General features: G+C 35.5%; 1 protein-coding gene across 4 annotated transcripts in view; it reads left to right on the forward strand.

The window, feature by feature from the left end:
• The window catches only part of FNBP1L (formin binding protein 1 like), a 53,447-nt gene extending 40,455 nt beyond the window's left edge, over nt 1-12,992 (forward strand). For 2 of the 4 annotated variants that reach the window (XM_083847466.1, XM_083847468.1), the window contains exons 10-14: nt 7,031-7,140; nt 7,770-7,902; nt 8,378-8,472; nt 8,975-9,123; nt 9,512-12,992. In XM_083847466.1, coding sequence (XP_083703592.1) covers nt 7,031-7,140; nt 7,770-7,902; nt 8,378-8,472; nt 8,975-9,123; nt 9,512-9,690 — 666 coding nt within the window. In that variant the 3' untranslated portion in view covers nt 9,691-12,992. Of the gene's footprint in view, nt 1-1,697; nt 1,857-5,028; nt 5,044-7,030; nt 7,141-7,769; nt 7,903-8,377; nt 8,473-8,974; nt 9,124-9,511 lie in introns of all 4 variants that reach the window. The other 2 variants (XM_083847469.1, XM_083847467.1) reach the window with 2 other exon arrangements.
• Nucleotides 12,993-13,271: the final 279 nt, after the last annotated feature.

Raw genomic sequence — 13,271 nt, forward strand, 5'->3', positions numbered from 1 at the left:
AGCTTGAGGGGAAAAAAATTGAAAGCAGAGGAATTGCTCCTTTCAATTGATGCTTTCTGTGCTAGGTGCCTTCATGGATCAACAGAAAAGGTTTTCAATACAAGCATGAGCTAGCTATATAAATGCAGGTACATGTTTAAATTTTACACTAGGATTTTAGTTAGTATTCGAGCGTATCAGAAAGTCATTTTAATGATTCCCACAAATTTCAGTGAGGTTATTTTAATGCTCCAAATCAGTATTTGCCACTTATTATAGAAAACTATTGTTACAGCTCATTAGTCGTAGGATTTTTTTTAAACCAATTGATATTGTTCCAAGCAAGCAGATCGCTACATCTCCTTCTCAGTGTGTTTGTTATGTGTAACTGCAGCTGTGTTGAAATGAAAATTGATTATTTACTTTTCATGCAGCATAATTAATGTTTGATAGTAGTTTATCATTTCAATGCATTAGTATATTTATTGCGTTTGGCTGCAGAGATAGGTGGGATTTAACTTGTTCTGAAATTAGATCACGACTACTAGTTTGGTAATAAGCCATCTTCCCAAGAATTTTGTGCAACTCCCCCCCCTCTTCCGTGGACAGTGAAGCAGTGAAAATCTAAACTGGTGTACAGTCTGGATGTTGGCATTTACTGTAGTTACAAGAAATTCCTTTGCATGATGATAGGTGAAGAAAGCTGACACTGTTTTTTTTTCCTATTTTTTTTTTTTGGTATGTAGCATTCAGAGACTCATCCCTACTGTTTCCTATATGGAATCACAGATGTACATATACGTGTATGTACTACATGCACCTCCTCCTTAAGTACCTAGAGGAAATGGAGGATTATGTCCATTTTTTTCTGTTTTTCTGTGGAGGGATGGATGGATACACTACAAAAAAACAGCAGCTGGGAGCAAAATATAAGAATATATATAGATATATAAAATATTAAAAACAATGTATTTTAACAGAAAAATACAATTGTAAATATTACTGAAAATGTAAAAAATATATTCTTATATTAGCTAATATAACACACACACACCCACACACCCACGCTTACTTACTGTAGATATAAAAGCCTTTTGGAAAGGGAATGAATTGTGCAGCAGAGGAAATAGAAAAATTGAAATGGGCAAAAGCAGCAGGGGTATAAGAGACAAAAAATGAGAGAAGCAATTTTTTAAAAGGGGAGGAAGAAAGCAGAGAAAGCTCTAGGGATTATGTTGATTAGGAATGCCGTTCAGCCATTATTTAAGTCCAATTTGATTACAGAGATTGAGTATACTTTTTTTTTTTAGTCATTCTCCATAGATACATGTAGTATTTCTATTTACATAGTTTAGCTGGTAATGTGAATCAAAATATAGGAAGGAAATGTGAGCAGGAATGCACAAGCTTCCAGAATGACTCTAACTAAGGTTGGGAAAAGCAGAACTAACTGTTCTAAGAGAGGAGATAAACAACTTCAGGATCTTTTTCGGATCTTGTGGAAGTTGAGTCTAAAGCTTTCTTCATTGTAACTCTGAAGTTGTCATGAAGATTCGTGACAGAAACCTTTTAAAAGTATTACAGTTGTAGTGTAAATGTGTCTGTGGAACGTTACAAGGTGTTTCTGTGTTGGATGGAAATTTTATAAGACAGACTTTTCATTTTAAAATCACTTTGAACATTTGGCTTATTTATTGCTTTCTTTATTTCCACATTAGCCACAGTCCCCACCCCTAACCCCTACTAGTTTATACACATCCAGTACTCCTAATGGGTCCCAGTATCCCATATTCTCCATTGAACCAGTGCATTATTGCATGAGTGACATAAAAACAGGGAAGCCCAGAATTCCTTCTTTCAGAAGCCTCAAAAGAGGGGTAAGTTGGATAACAAGTTGAAATGCATGATGGGCTATGAGCAGTGTGTTTGTGATGTGGCTTTTCTAATGCTCTTCACCCTCATTATAAGGCTTACTCTGTTTAAAGTAACACTTCAGCTACAAGGTCACTTTCAGAATACTTCTTTTTTTCATATTACATAGACCTTACCAACATATTAAAATGAAAATAAAACAGAAATACCCTTTACAACATTCCAAATATTAGTGCCTAAAATGAAGGTTTTATAAAGAGGGTGCTCAGCATGTGTTTGATACCTTTTTTCATTGTCGTTCACATTCACAAATGTTTTCCTACCATCATGGAACATATTTTTGCAGTAATTTATCATTGGGTATATATATAGTCACCAGAAAAAATCTGACAGATCACATCTTATTGCTGACTTTTAATTGAAATAATAGTAACTGATGACAAGACTGAACTAAGAGAAGTTTTGTTTATCTTTTGTACATCAAAGGTTGTAGCACATGGTGCTTGCAGATTTTGAAATACTGAAACATTGCAATTTTAATGCATTTTATGATTGATTGTTTTTCGTCATCCTAGGTCTGTTTAGGTAAAATTACTGAAAAATTACTACCAAATGCTACTTTCTGAGATTAATCAATTCATTTACTGATCTATAGTGGCATAATCTGCAAATAGAATTTGCTGGAAGACAGTAAAAGGGAATTGTTAAGTGGTTTTCTAGCAACATTTATAGTACTAGTGATAAATGTACTGGCGCTTTCCTGTTATGTTGGTGAAACACAGGCTGCCCAGTTCATGCGTGTGCTATGATATTGATCCACATAATGAGGTAATTGGATGAATTCGATTACATTTAATTCATGATTTGCTCATATTTGAAAACAAAATCAACGTGCTGTCTCATATGCATTGAGAAAGGCTGGATACTGTAGATGTAATGAGGAGATCAACGCACAACAATGTTGTATTGCAGTAAGCAATTCAGAGGCTCCCTTGCTGTCATTCTGAACCAAAATGAGTTATATTTAAAATTTATTCAAATTTTAAATTTATTTTCTTTAAGTCATGTTGTGGTATCTTATTTCAGGCCCCCACATATTTTCGAATAACCCTTCTACCACCACCATTTTTAGAAGATTCTTCTGCTCCTCTGAGTGTGTTCATGGAGGGCAGTTTCTCCTTTCTCCTTCTGAATTACTTGTGTTATAATTTATTTTGGTCATGAAGATAATGTTCCTTCTTTAGCACTCAATGTAGAATTTGATTGCACGGTTGCTGAAATAGCAGAGATTTTGATTACACCACTTGTTTGTTTATCACTAGATGTATCAGCTCCTGGCTCACAAGTCAACACCTTACAGTATTAGTAGTTCTAGAATCTCTTACTAAAGCAAAAGATCATCTCCTAACAACTACACAATGCCCATGGAAACTGAAACAGTACTTTAATTTTTTATTCTTAGTAATTCATTGATAATGCTGTAAAACTGTATGAACTTAACACACAGTACTCTGTAAAATTAACAAGGAGTGCTAGTGTCATACAAATCTGGATTAATTCAAATATCCCACAGTATCAGATATTTTAATCTCTATAAATCTAGAGATGAACACTTAATGACTTTTTTTTTTTGCAATACCTTTCAAATATTTTAATAGGTAACACATGTATCAAGTGCCTTGAAATGTATACTGTAATTCTAATAGATTGTGTGTGTTATGGATCAGATTTACCTTTTTAATACATCTTGAATCAGTGATTAGTAGATGCTAGCATGATTCTGTTTTGTCCCTGGAAAATGATGTCCAAGTAGTACTGACAGGAAGAGCTATCAAATGGTATTTTGTTTGGGCTTCTACTGAGATTTATCCATGAATTGCCATATACCAGATAATAAGCATACTGGTTATTTTGTTTTACATGCCCTGTATAAGATGTCACTCAAGGCACTAGAAATCGCAAAACCAAACTGCTCTCATTCCGTACTTCGTGCATCAGATTTTTCCTGTCATGTGCTATATAGAGAAAGCAGCATACAGTAGTTTAAGTTACAACTCTATATAAAAGTAATAGGCTGTTGAAAAGTCTTAAGTGTAGCTGCTCCTTTCTTTTTTAGTACTGTTATTCTGTACTGTTTATTATTCTTTGAAGTCTTAACATTTCCAGGTAGTTTTAGTGCTTGTGAGAGGTCTTTGCTCAGTGCTACCTGATACATAAATGGATATGTTGTATACATAAAAGTAGTTTATTGTTATAGCCATTTTATGTCTTTGGACTTTATTGAGGTTTCTACCATGGTAACATTTGCAAAGGAGTGTCATTTTCTTTATGGCTAGAAATTCCAATTTTAAGTGTGTGCTCTAATCAACTGTCACAACAATTGTTGAAGGTCATAAATGATGTCACAGATAACTGTATTCTAAGTTGCTTGGCCTTCCTCTGGAAAGACTTGTACTAGGTCATGGGACGCATAGTGGATCTTCCAAATGCTGTGACATGTTAAGCCAAAGCTTCAACACCTGTCTGTTTTATTTGCTTCCTCTAAGGATGAACTTGTAACTCTCTAAATGGCTTTATTTTCATCCAAGTAAAACATTTTTAGATAGTAGCAATGACTCAAACGTGCTGTTTTCAGAAAGTAAAATTATTAACTTAAAAGGTCTTTGTTTATTGTAGTTCTGCTTTGATAATAAGGTAAAACACTTGGTAAAAATTACCTTTGTAAAATCGATGGTAGTGGATTGTTAGCTATAATTAACAAAATATTTGTATATGGCTGATCAGTCCTTCATCATCATTGAATTCTGCTATTTTGTGTGTTGTTGGCTGTGTGTTCGTTTCTTCTCCCACAACAGAAGTTCTTTAAGCATATTATTTGAAGCACTAAAATTCAAAATTTGTTCAATGAAATTGTGTATTACAATTTTGTAAGTTAAACTACCCGTTATCACCTAGTGACATTTTTAAAATCAGTAATGCTTAAAGCAGAAGTGTATTTCTGATTATTGTATTTTGCTGTTCTTGTGCTCATAGTAACATGTATTTTTTTTATAATTTTTAAATTTTAATCTTTAAAAATATTTTAAAGATATGGTTTTAGGCATTAATCATTTTTGTAACTGGTCATTGCATGTGAATAATTTCCCGTTTCTTTCTGTTTTCAAATGAACTGTGCAGTGGTCGGTGAAGATGGTAAGCCCGTGTGCTGATCTGTCTGCTGTACTTCTGCTAAGATAGCATGAAAGTAATCTTTTGAAAGTGTTTCCATATCATAACTGCTAAGTCAGGTGCTGAAATGCATCTCCAGACTTTCTACTCTCATACACAGTCATGTTCTTAATCATCCACGCTTAATGTGAGATAATTAGACGTGATCCAGCTGCAACTAATTATGTGATTTTGGAATTTTAAGGTTGACCAGTATTCATCAGCTGGTGATAATGGAAATACTTAGGGATTTCTTTTTGTCAGGAGAAATGTTAAAGCAGCATAAAATAGTTATACAAAAAGACTACAAAACTTGTTTAAAAGAGAAATATTGAATACTGCAATATTCAGTCACTTGAATTTAACCAAACATTTGCAGGGGAGATGATCTTTTATGTTCAGGAGTATTAGAAAGCTTTTATATTTGAAATAAATGAAATAAATAATTTGAAATAAATGAAGCTTTTATAAATTAAAAGCACATCATAATCAATATTATAATTTTGCAGAGTAGATCCGCAAAATTCACAGAAATAAGTGTTCTTCTGATTATTACTGTAGGATAGGGTAGTTTTAACTGACCTGTAATGAGCAATCATATAGAGGATGTGATTATCTTTTTCTTTCCCTGTAGCATGTAGAAGCACCTGAAAAGACTTTTTCCCCCAGAAAGAAGAGCTCTTGCTTTATTTTGGAAACAACATATCTTGATTGTCCATCTTATATGGTGTCTTGTATTCCCTTCTTAAAAAGTAATGAGATTATGATTTTGCAAGTGAAAAAGAACCAGGAAGTTGAGGGGCAAGAAGATCTTAAGAGGGGGACATATCTAGAAAATTGGAATTAGCAACTGAGCCTAAGGCTGCTTGTATCAAAATCTTGACAGTTATGTTTCTGTCAAATTTCTTCTTGTGAAGAGAATTGTCAAGTTCAGTTTACCTCTGAGGAGGGTTTCTGTAATGGCAAGCAGGTTTCTTGGGCTAAAAATAACCTTCTTATGCAACTAGCACAAAAGTAATGTAACTTTCTATTATTAATATGTGTACTGTATTTCCTTCTTAGAAAGTAGTATAGGTGTCTGTCACCCAAGGGGAAGAGTTGGCACAACAAATTCACAGGATATGTAAAAATTTCTTCTCATTCTTCATACACACAAGTCCTTCCATCCTGTTTATAACCCTGGCACAAGCTTACATTGTAACAATAGTTGGTCTTAAGTATTAAAAAAAAAAAGGAGAGGTGGGGGGAATTGTGTTTGAAAAGTAACTTTTTTTTTTCCTCCCTGAAACATTCTTTTCTATAATTAAAAAGGTGACATAGAATATTTAACCAAGTTTTGATTCAGCAACAAATTTAAGTCCTAATTTTGATGGTATATAAATTCTGTGTTCTGTGAACTGCTTTTATGCTAGGTAAAATGTATCAGAAGTTTGTACGTCTAATTGAGATTCTTGTAATACGTTCTCTAACAAGATTGATGAACTTCTGAAAGGGAATTACAGTACTGATTTGTAATGTAGGTCCAAATTACAGTATTCTTCTTTTGACAGCATCTGAATAGCCATAGAAAACATAATCCATGGAAAGAATCAATTATGTACATACTATTATTATATACACATCTTAGACTTTTGTTCTGACTGAAATTACTGTTAGTAATTAATTCTGATTTTGCTAAAGGGAGGTTCGTGGCTCAGCTTTTCAGACTAATTATTATTAAGCCTAGAAATTATTAATTACAACCCTGAGACACCTATTGCAGAAGGCAAAAAGAACCTTGAATGAGTGACTACAAGCTGGCACCAAAAACTTGCATTTATTCTGTTGTGGTCTCTTAAAAAGCTGTGTGTCAAGTAGAGAGTTTTTAAGAAGGTCCATCCTGCTTCCAGTGACCGCTGTTCATGTGTGGGTATGTCAGTTCAGCTGTCTCAATGTGTGTGTGCTGTTTCTTTAATAGCATTCATATTTGCAGGGCCCTGCACTAGAAGACTTCAGCCACCTCCCTCCAGAACAAAGGCGCAAGAAACTGCAGCAGAGAATTGATGAACTCAACAGAGAACTACAGAAGGAAACCGACCAAAAGTGAGTGCATTTTTTCTAGAGGTTCATCATGGGTCTCTTTATGTCAGTTTCAGTTGAAGTCCTCTGCTTAGGCCAACAGCTCTCAGACAGTAGGAGAGAATACACTATTACAAGCTATTACAAAGCATTTTTAGTGGATGTGCTGTTGTATGTAGATTGTTATCATCGCCTCCTCCTGCTGCTTCACTATAATACATATTTCAATCCTAATGTTGCATAGGAAACATTGGATCTAAAAGCATGCTGTTAAACAAAAAAAAAAATCAATGCATAGGTCTGTTGAGCAAAAGAGCTGCAGCTTAGTGCATTATGAAAAGAACATAATATTTAGAAAATTGTGCATAACAGTACAGAAAACAGTATTGACACTGCATAGAGAAGTGTTGACAGTTGGATTCCTTGCATGCTTGTGCATGACATGAAAAAGTAAAGCAAAATGTTAAGATGACAGAACGGGAAAAGGCGTTAGGTGTGTTACAGGGAGCAGTAGTTCCTCATGTCTGTGCTTAGGATCTAGGAACTCTAATCATGGGTCAGGCTCTCATACACCTAAATAGTATTTTAGCTTTAATGAACCAGTACAGATGTTTGTAATTTTATAATTATTGTGGGGTTTTGTATGCTGTTAGAGATGCCCTCATCAAGATGAAAGATGTTTATGAAAAAAATCCCCAGATGGGTGATCCAAGCAGTCTGCAACCAAAATTAGCTGAGACAATGAGCAACATGGACCGTCTTCGGATGGAAATACACAAGAATGAGGTGAGAATCTAAAACAATTAATCGGAAAATCTAAATGAATAGTAATGTTGTAGTTTGCCTTATGGGTTATAAATGTAGGAGTCATGAAACTACTTGGTTTAACAACAAGCTCCCAATACAATTGTCCCTAGGGTATGCTATTTTCGGGTATGTTAGTCTGAAGCTATAATGACGGTATACTTTAATAAAGATGCAAACTGTTAAAAAGTTATTAATCACTTATTCTGCAATTCATAGGAGATTAAAGGGTTTTTTCCTTATTACCTACCTCAAGTATGGAGCACAGGCTAAGCAGAGAGGATTAGATTAATACGTCATATGAAATAATCACAAGATTTCATGTGTGAATGCAGTCTCTTTGTGGCTGTGTACTGACAACTGAACAGCGTGCACTTAAGTGCATTTTTGAAATGGTTCTTGCTGGTTTAGAATCAACTTTTGTCTTGAAACCAGTATTTGTCTTTTTTTCCCCCAGGCCTGGCTCTCTGAAGTTGAAGGTAAAGTAGCAGCCAGAAGCGACAGGCGGCACAGCAGTGATATCAACCACCTTGTAACACAGGGCAGAGAGAGGTCACTATTCTATCTCTACTGCTTTTGTATCTTATGCTAGAATCAATACATCTGTCTGATAGTTAAAAGGAGGTGATGGTTATTCCTTATCCTCTGAAAGTTTATTTTTCCAGAGGAAAATCCTACTGGTTCTGAGCGCTAGAGCTCACTTCACATCATTATGGTAGCATAGAAAAATTGAGTCTAATGGAAACAACCACTCATTAAATACCAGTGCCTCTTAAAGTGAACTCTTTCCATTCCATAAGGCTCACCAGTTTTCCATGTTTTGTAGAGACAGGTATGTCAAAGTTATGTTTGTTTTCGTAGCAGAATTCAGTCCAAAACCTTTGTTAGATCAAAACATTTTCAGAAAATCACCTCCAGGAGCAAATATAAACACTGTTAATGGGCCTTCCCAGAACAATATCCATGGTCTTACCCTTTCTATGATGCATGTATGTTCAGTGTTTCAGAGCTAAAACCTCTCCAGAATCCTCACATTCCAATCATTGCATTACAGCCCTGAAGGGAGTTACACAGATGATGCAAATCAGGAAGTTCGAGGACCACCACAGCAGCATGCACATACAAATGAATTTGATGATGAGTTTGAAGATGATGATCCATTACCAGCTATAGGACATTGCAAGGCAATATATCCCTTTGATGGTAAGGTTGACAACATACACTATGATTCCTTCAGTAAAATGTATGGATTTCTTTTGTTACAAAGAAGAGAGGTAAAATGATTTAAAGTAAATTAAGTTTTAAGAGTAACTAGTTGCTTATAAGATTAGTGGAAGTATTTTATAAATAACCTTAATTCATAAGCAGTACTTTGGTGCTGTTTTAAGATAAATATTATCACAGCTACTGGCAGATATTCAGCTTTACAAAAAAAGACGAGGTTTTCATCTGCAAGCCTGTTTGACCGTATGTTCTCTTGCACAGATTTTTTGATAATTCCTGTTTATATATAATCTGTAAACTGTGGTCTGGGAAAAAGACTTGAAATTCTGTCTGCACATTAAGACTTCTTTGCCTTTTGTTTTCCCAGGTCATAACGAAGGCACTCTAGCAATGAAAGAAGGGGAAATTTTGTACATTATTGAGGAGGACAAAGGAGATGGGTGGACAAGAGCTCGAAGACAAAATGGAGAGGAAGGCTATGTACCAACGTCATATATAGATGTAACGCTAGAGAAAAACAGCAAAGGTGCAGTAACCTATATCTAACAGTAAACTGGCAGCTTACAAGTATACATTCCCCAGGGAAAATAGTGGACAAATAGTAAGTCTCACAGGTTCATGGAAAGCATTAGAATAACAGAAGTGAGGAGGGGCCTGTTGTTTGCAATGTGGGTTTGCCACAGCCTTTTCAGATATGACAGCATTAAATTGTTCTATAATTTTGGCCAGTGTTTTCTACTTTGTTTCACTGTTCCTGCTCTACAGAGTACTAAATCCAATTCAGCTATTAAATGGAGAAAGACCAGGATTCCTGCTTGTTCTACACAATACTTTGGTTTTATAGAGAACTGAAATTTAAGTTTTAAAGACTTCTAAGATGTATTGTTCTCATTTCTATAATTTAAACTGTATGCTTAAACCAGAGGTTTTTTTCCTCTAATAACTAACTGAACTTGGTTACTGAAAATTATTAATTTCCTTCCTTAGCAAATATTTGGCAGCTTTCACCTCTTAAACAGGAAAATCTTTTCTGATTCTAAAAGCTCAACAGAACTACTCAGGAAGAAACAGTATGATTAAAAGGACAGAAAGTCCACTGACCTGTGTTTCTCCTTCTCTTTCTGTGGCTGTAAAGTAAAACGTTGTGAACAGGACACAACTCCATTATTTTAACTCTAGATACCTTAAACCTAAAGAAACCCCACCAAACCCGAAACACTACCACCACCACCACCAAAAAAACAAACAAGCCAACAATTGTAATTGTTGATGTTTCACTGAATTTTAAGCTCTCTGCTCCAGAAAAGGGAATGATTTTATGTTCTTAATTTGTGCCTGTAAGCTAAGTCTTTGAATTGCATAATGTTTAGTTTGAAATCAAGCTCTTGAATGTACAGTAATTAATTCCCTCACTGTTAATCACTGAGGTTTGGAAACTGCATTGCACTACTTGATTGCTAGAGAGAAAAAAAAAAACTAAGCTAAAAACTAAAAGCTTGTATTTGGAATGTGGATTTGTGGAAGTAATACAAGGCTAATGCATAGCCACTGAGAATGGCCTGTTAGAACTGAGCACACTTCTCTGTCTTCTAAAGGCCTTCAGTAACTTTTTTCTTTTCTTTTTCCTCTTGGACTGCAGGTTCCTGAAGCGGGTTTCTGAGAAAATGGGCGAGATCTTGAAGGAGGTTACATGCAGCTGCTTGGGGCGGGGGGTGGGGGGGGGGTGGGGGAAGGTATTAGACTGGGAGGCCCATTAAACAAGGGGAAAAGCTAGTTGCATGAATGCATGCAGACATACATTTAGTCACTAACATTCTTAGCATTTCCATACATAATTAAGGATGCATTACGAATTCTTAAGTTTGTGCAGGAAAATAGCATTCCATTACCAGAGTAAAAAGGCAACTGCTCCTAAAATTTCTTTGTTTTGTCATAGGTGGTCCGAAGGGCACGAACTAGATTTTAGCTTGTGCTACATTCTGGTTGTCTCATTTACACTTTTTTCCAACTCACGTAATTGGCAGTCATTTAGAACCATGTCAGTTACCAGTCTGCCTGTGCCACCTCCATGCTCGCCCTTAACCTCCTCCTGCATGCCTAGGACAGTCAGGCATCTCTGTGTAACACTTTTTTGACATCATTGCTTTTCTTATTTTGTAACAAATCATTCTGTTCAAATATCTTCAGCACTAGAATTTCATCCCAGTATCCATGTATGCTGCTATAACTTTTCCACAACTTTTCCACTGCAACCATCATTACATTCCAGTTTTTGGCATAACTGATAAGAGACCATAATGTATTTATGTTGATTTGGGGAAATAATACATCTCAGCTCTAGCCTACAATCCAGTCAAGAGAAACTCCTAGACCTGTAGTCCATCTTCAGCACTTCAGTAACCTACTGTGCGCACTGAAAACCTGGAATACCACCAGAGATTCACCACTGCAAGCTAATGACTGTTTTCAGAAGTCGACTGCTTGCCATTCAAATGCTGCCTTAAACTTGAGTGCCTAAATCTGTTGTTTGCCAACACTACCACTTACAGTATCTCACAAAGGGCTTTGTGTCTCAGCTCTTTCCACAGTGCTGCAGCTGCTGAGGTAGCCACGGTAGGTGTTTTCTAGAGTTCTACTTTACAGGATACATGGTGCATCATGATTTTTATACATTGGGACACATATCTCTTAATTTGACTTTAATATTTTAAAAAATATTTTTATGGAAACTTTTAGTTTTTGACTATGAAGTTCCCATTTTAATTACTGCAGTGCTAGTCCGTTTCCAGGTGATGCTTCATTGTATGGACCTGTTGAAATTTGAGTGATACTTTGTAATGATCTATGTGCACTTTTACTTGTAAACAATTGAAATTTGGATATGTTTATACGTGTAAATAGAGTTGTCTGCAGTGCCCCTATTGCTTATGTTGTCTTGCCTCCCATTTGTGGTTCTATTAATAAATACATCATATCTGATCTATTAGGGTGATAAGAATTAGACTAGCGATGTTGGGCGGGGGTGGGAGGGATACTTGCATCAAACAAAGCTTGTCAGCCCAGCCAACTGCTGTTTGGGGAAATGAAATAATAATCAAAACATCCTGTTTTCTTGGGGTCTGAAGCAATATTTGGATGCAGCAGTGCTGGATTCTTTTTAATTTCAGTGTTATTAGGAACTGTACTACGAGTAAAACTGAATGAGTGACTTGTGTAGAGGTTTATTCCTTTTGTTATGTATACCACTATTACACAGCTTGACCTAGTGTATTATGGGGGCTATTAAACTCTAAAGTTTAGATTTTTGGAGCTTGTATACAGGGTTATTTATATAATAATGTGACAATACTCAATACTGACAAAACTACTTATGTAGTTTTTGTTTTGTTTTAATTAGTGCTTTTTTATTTTAAAGCTAGAAGTTGGAAATGTGATCTGTGTATTTTCTGCTAAAGGGCCTGTGGTTTGTTTGCCTGGCTAACAGCCTTGCAGGTCAGTAATAACACTTCCTGGTAAAGGACTGAATGTTCTTTTCATGCTACTGTTTGTTTTTCTAAAACCAGGATTTGCTTCCTTTGGAGGCAGGTTGCTTTCATGAGGGATAGTGCAACTTGTTATGAGGTTTATTAGGCATAGGAAAAAAGACATCTGTCCTTGCATAGCTAGTTATCACTTATTCTAAAATTTTGAACGTGAATTGTCTTAACGAATCTTACATTTTCCAGTAATTTTTAATCTTTTTTTTGTGCACATGTTGATTTCTTAAATGTTAAATGCTCTGTTTAAAAATAGTGTTCTCTGTTGAGAATATTTTCATGGAATAAAAAATCTTTTCATGGTCTAAATAATTAGTTTCAACCTTTTTCTTCTATTAAGATTGAGAGGGAGACTTAGAGCATCCTGGCCTAAACAGGAAGCTTGTAACCTGTTGTTATGGTTGTAGAACCACAGCACTGATTACAGATGGTGGGAACAGAATGCTACCATTTTGGTATTGGTCAGTTTTCTGGTTAGCCTACTCACTATTCCAGTACTTTCAAATGCTGTAACATCTCACTCTAGAAGCAGGCTTAATGACAACAAGCAAATTCAACACTAACCATAGTTCTTGCCTAAATATTTGTACA

This window comes from Anser anser (assembly GCF_964211835.1).
Source record: "Anser anser genome assembly, chromosome: 8".
Taxonomy (NCBI): Eukaryota; Metazoa; Chordata; class Aves; order Anseriformes; family Anatidae; genus Anser; species Anser anser.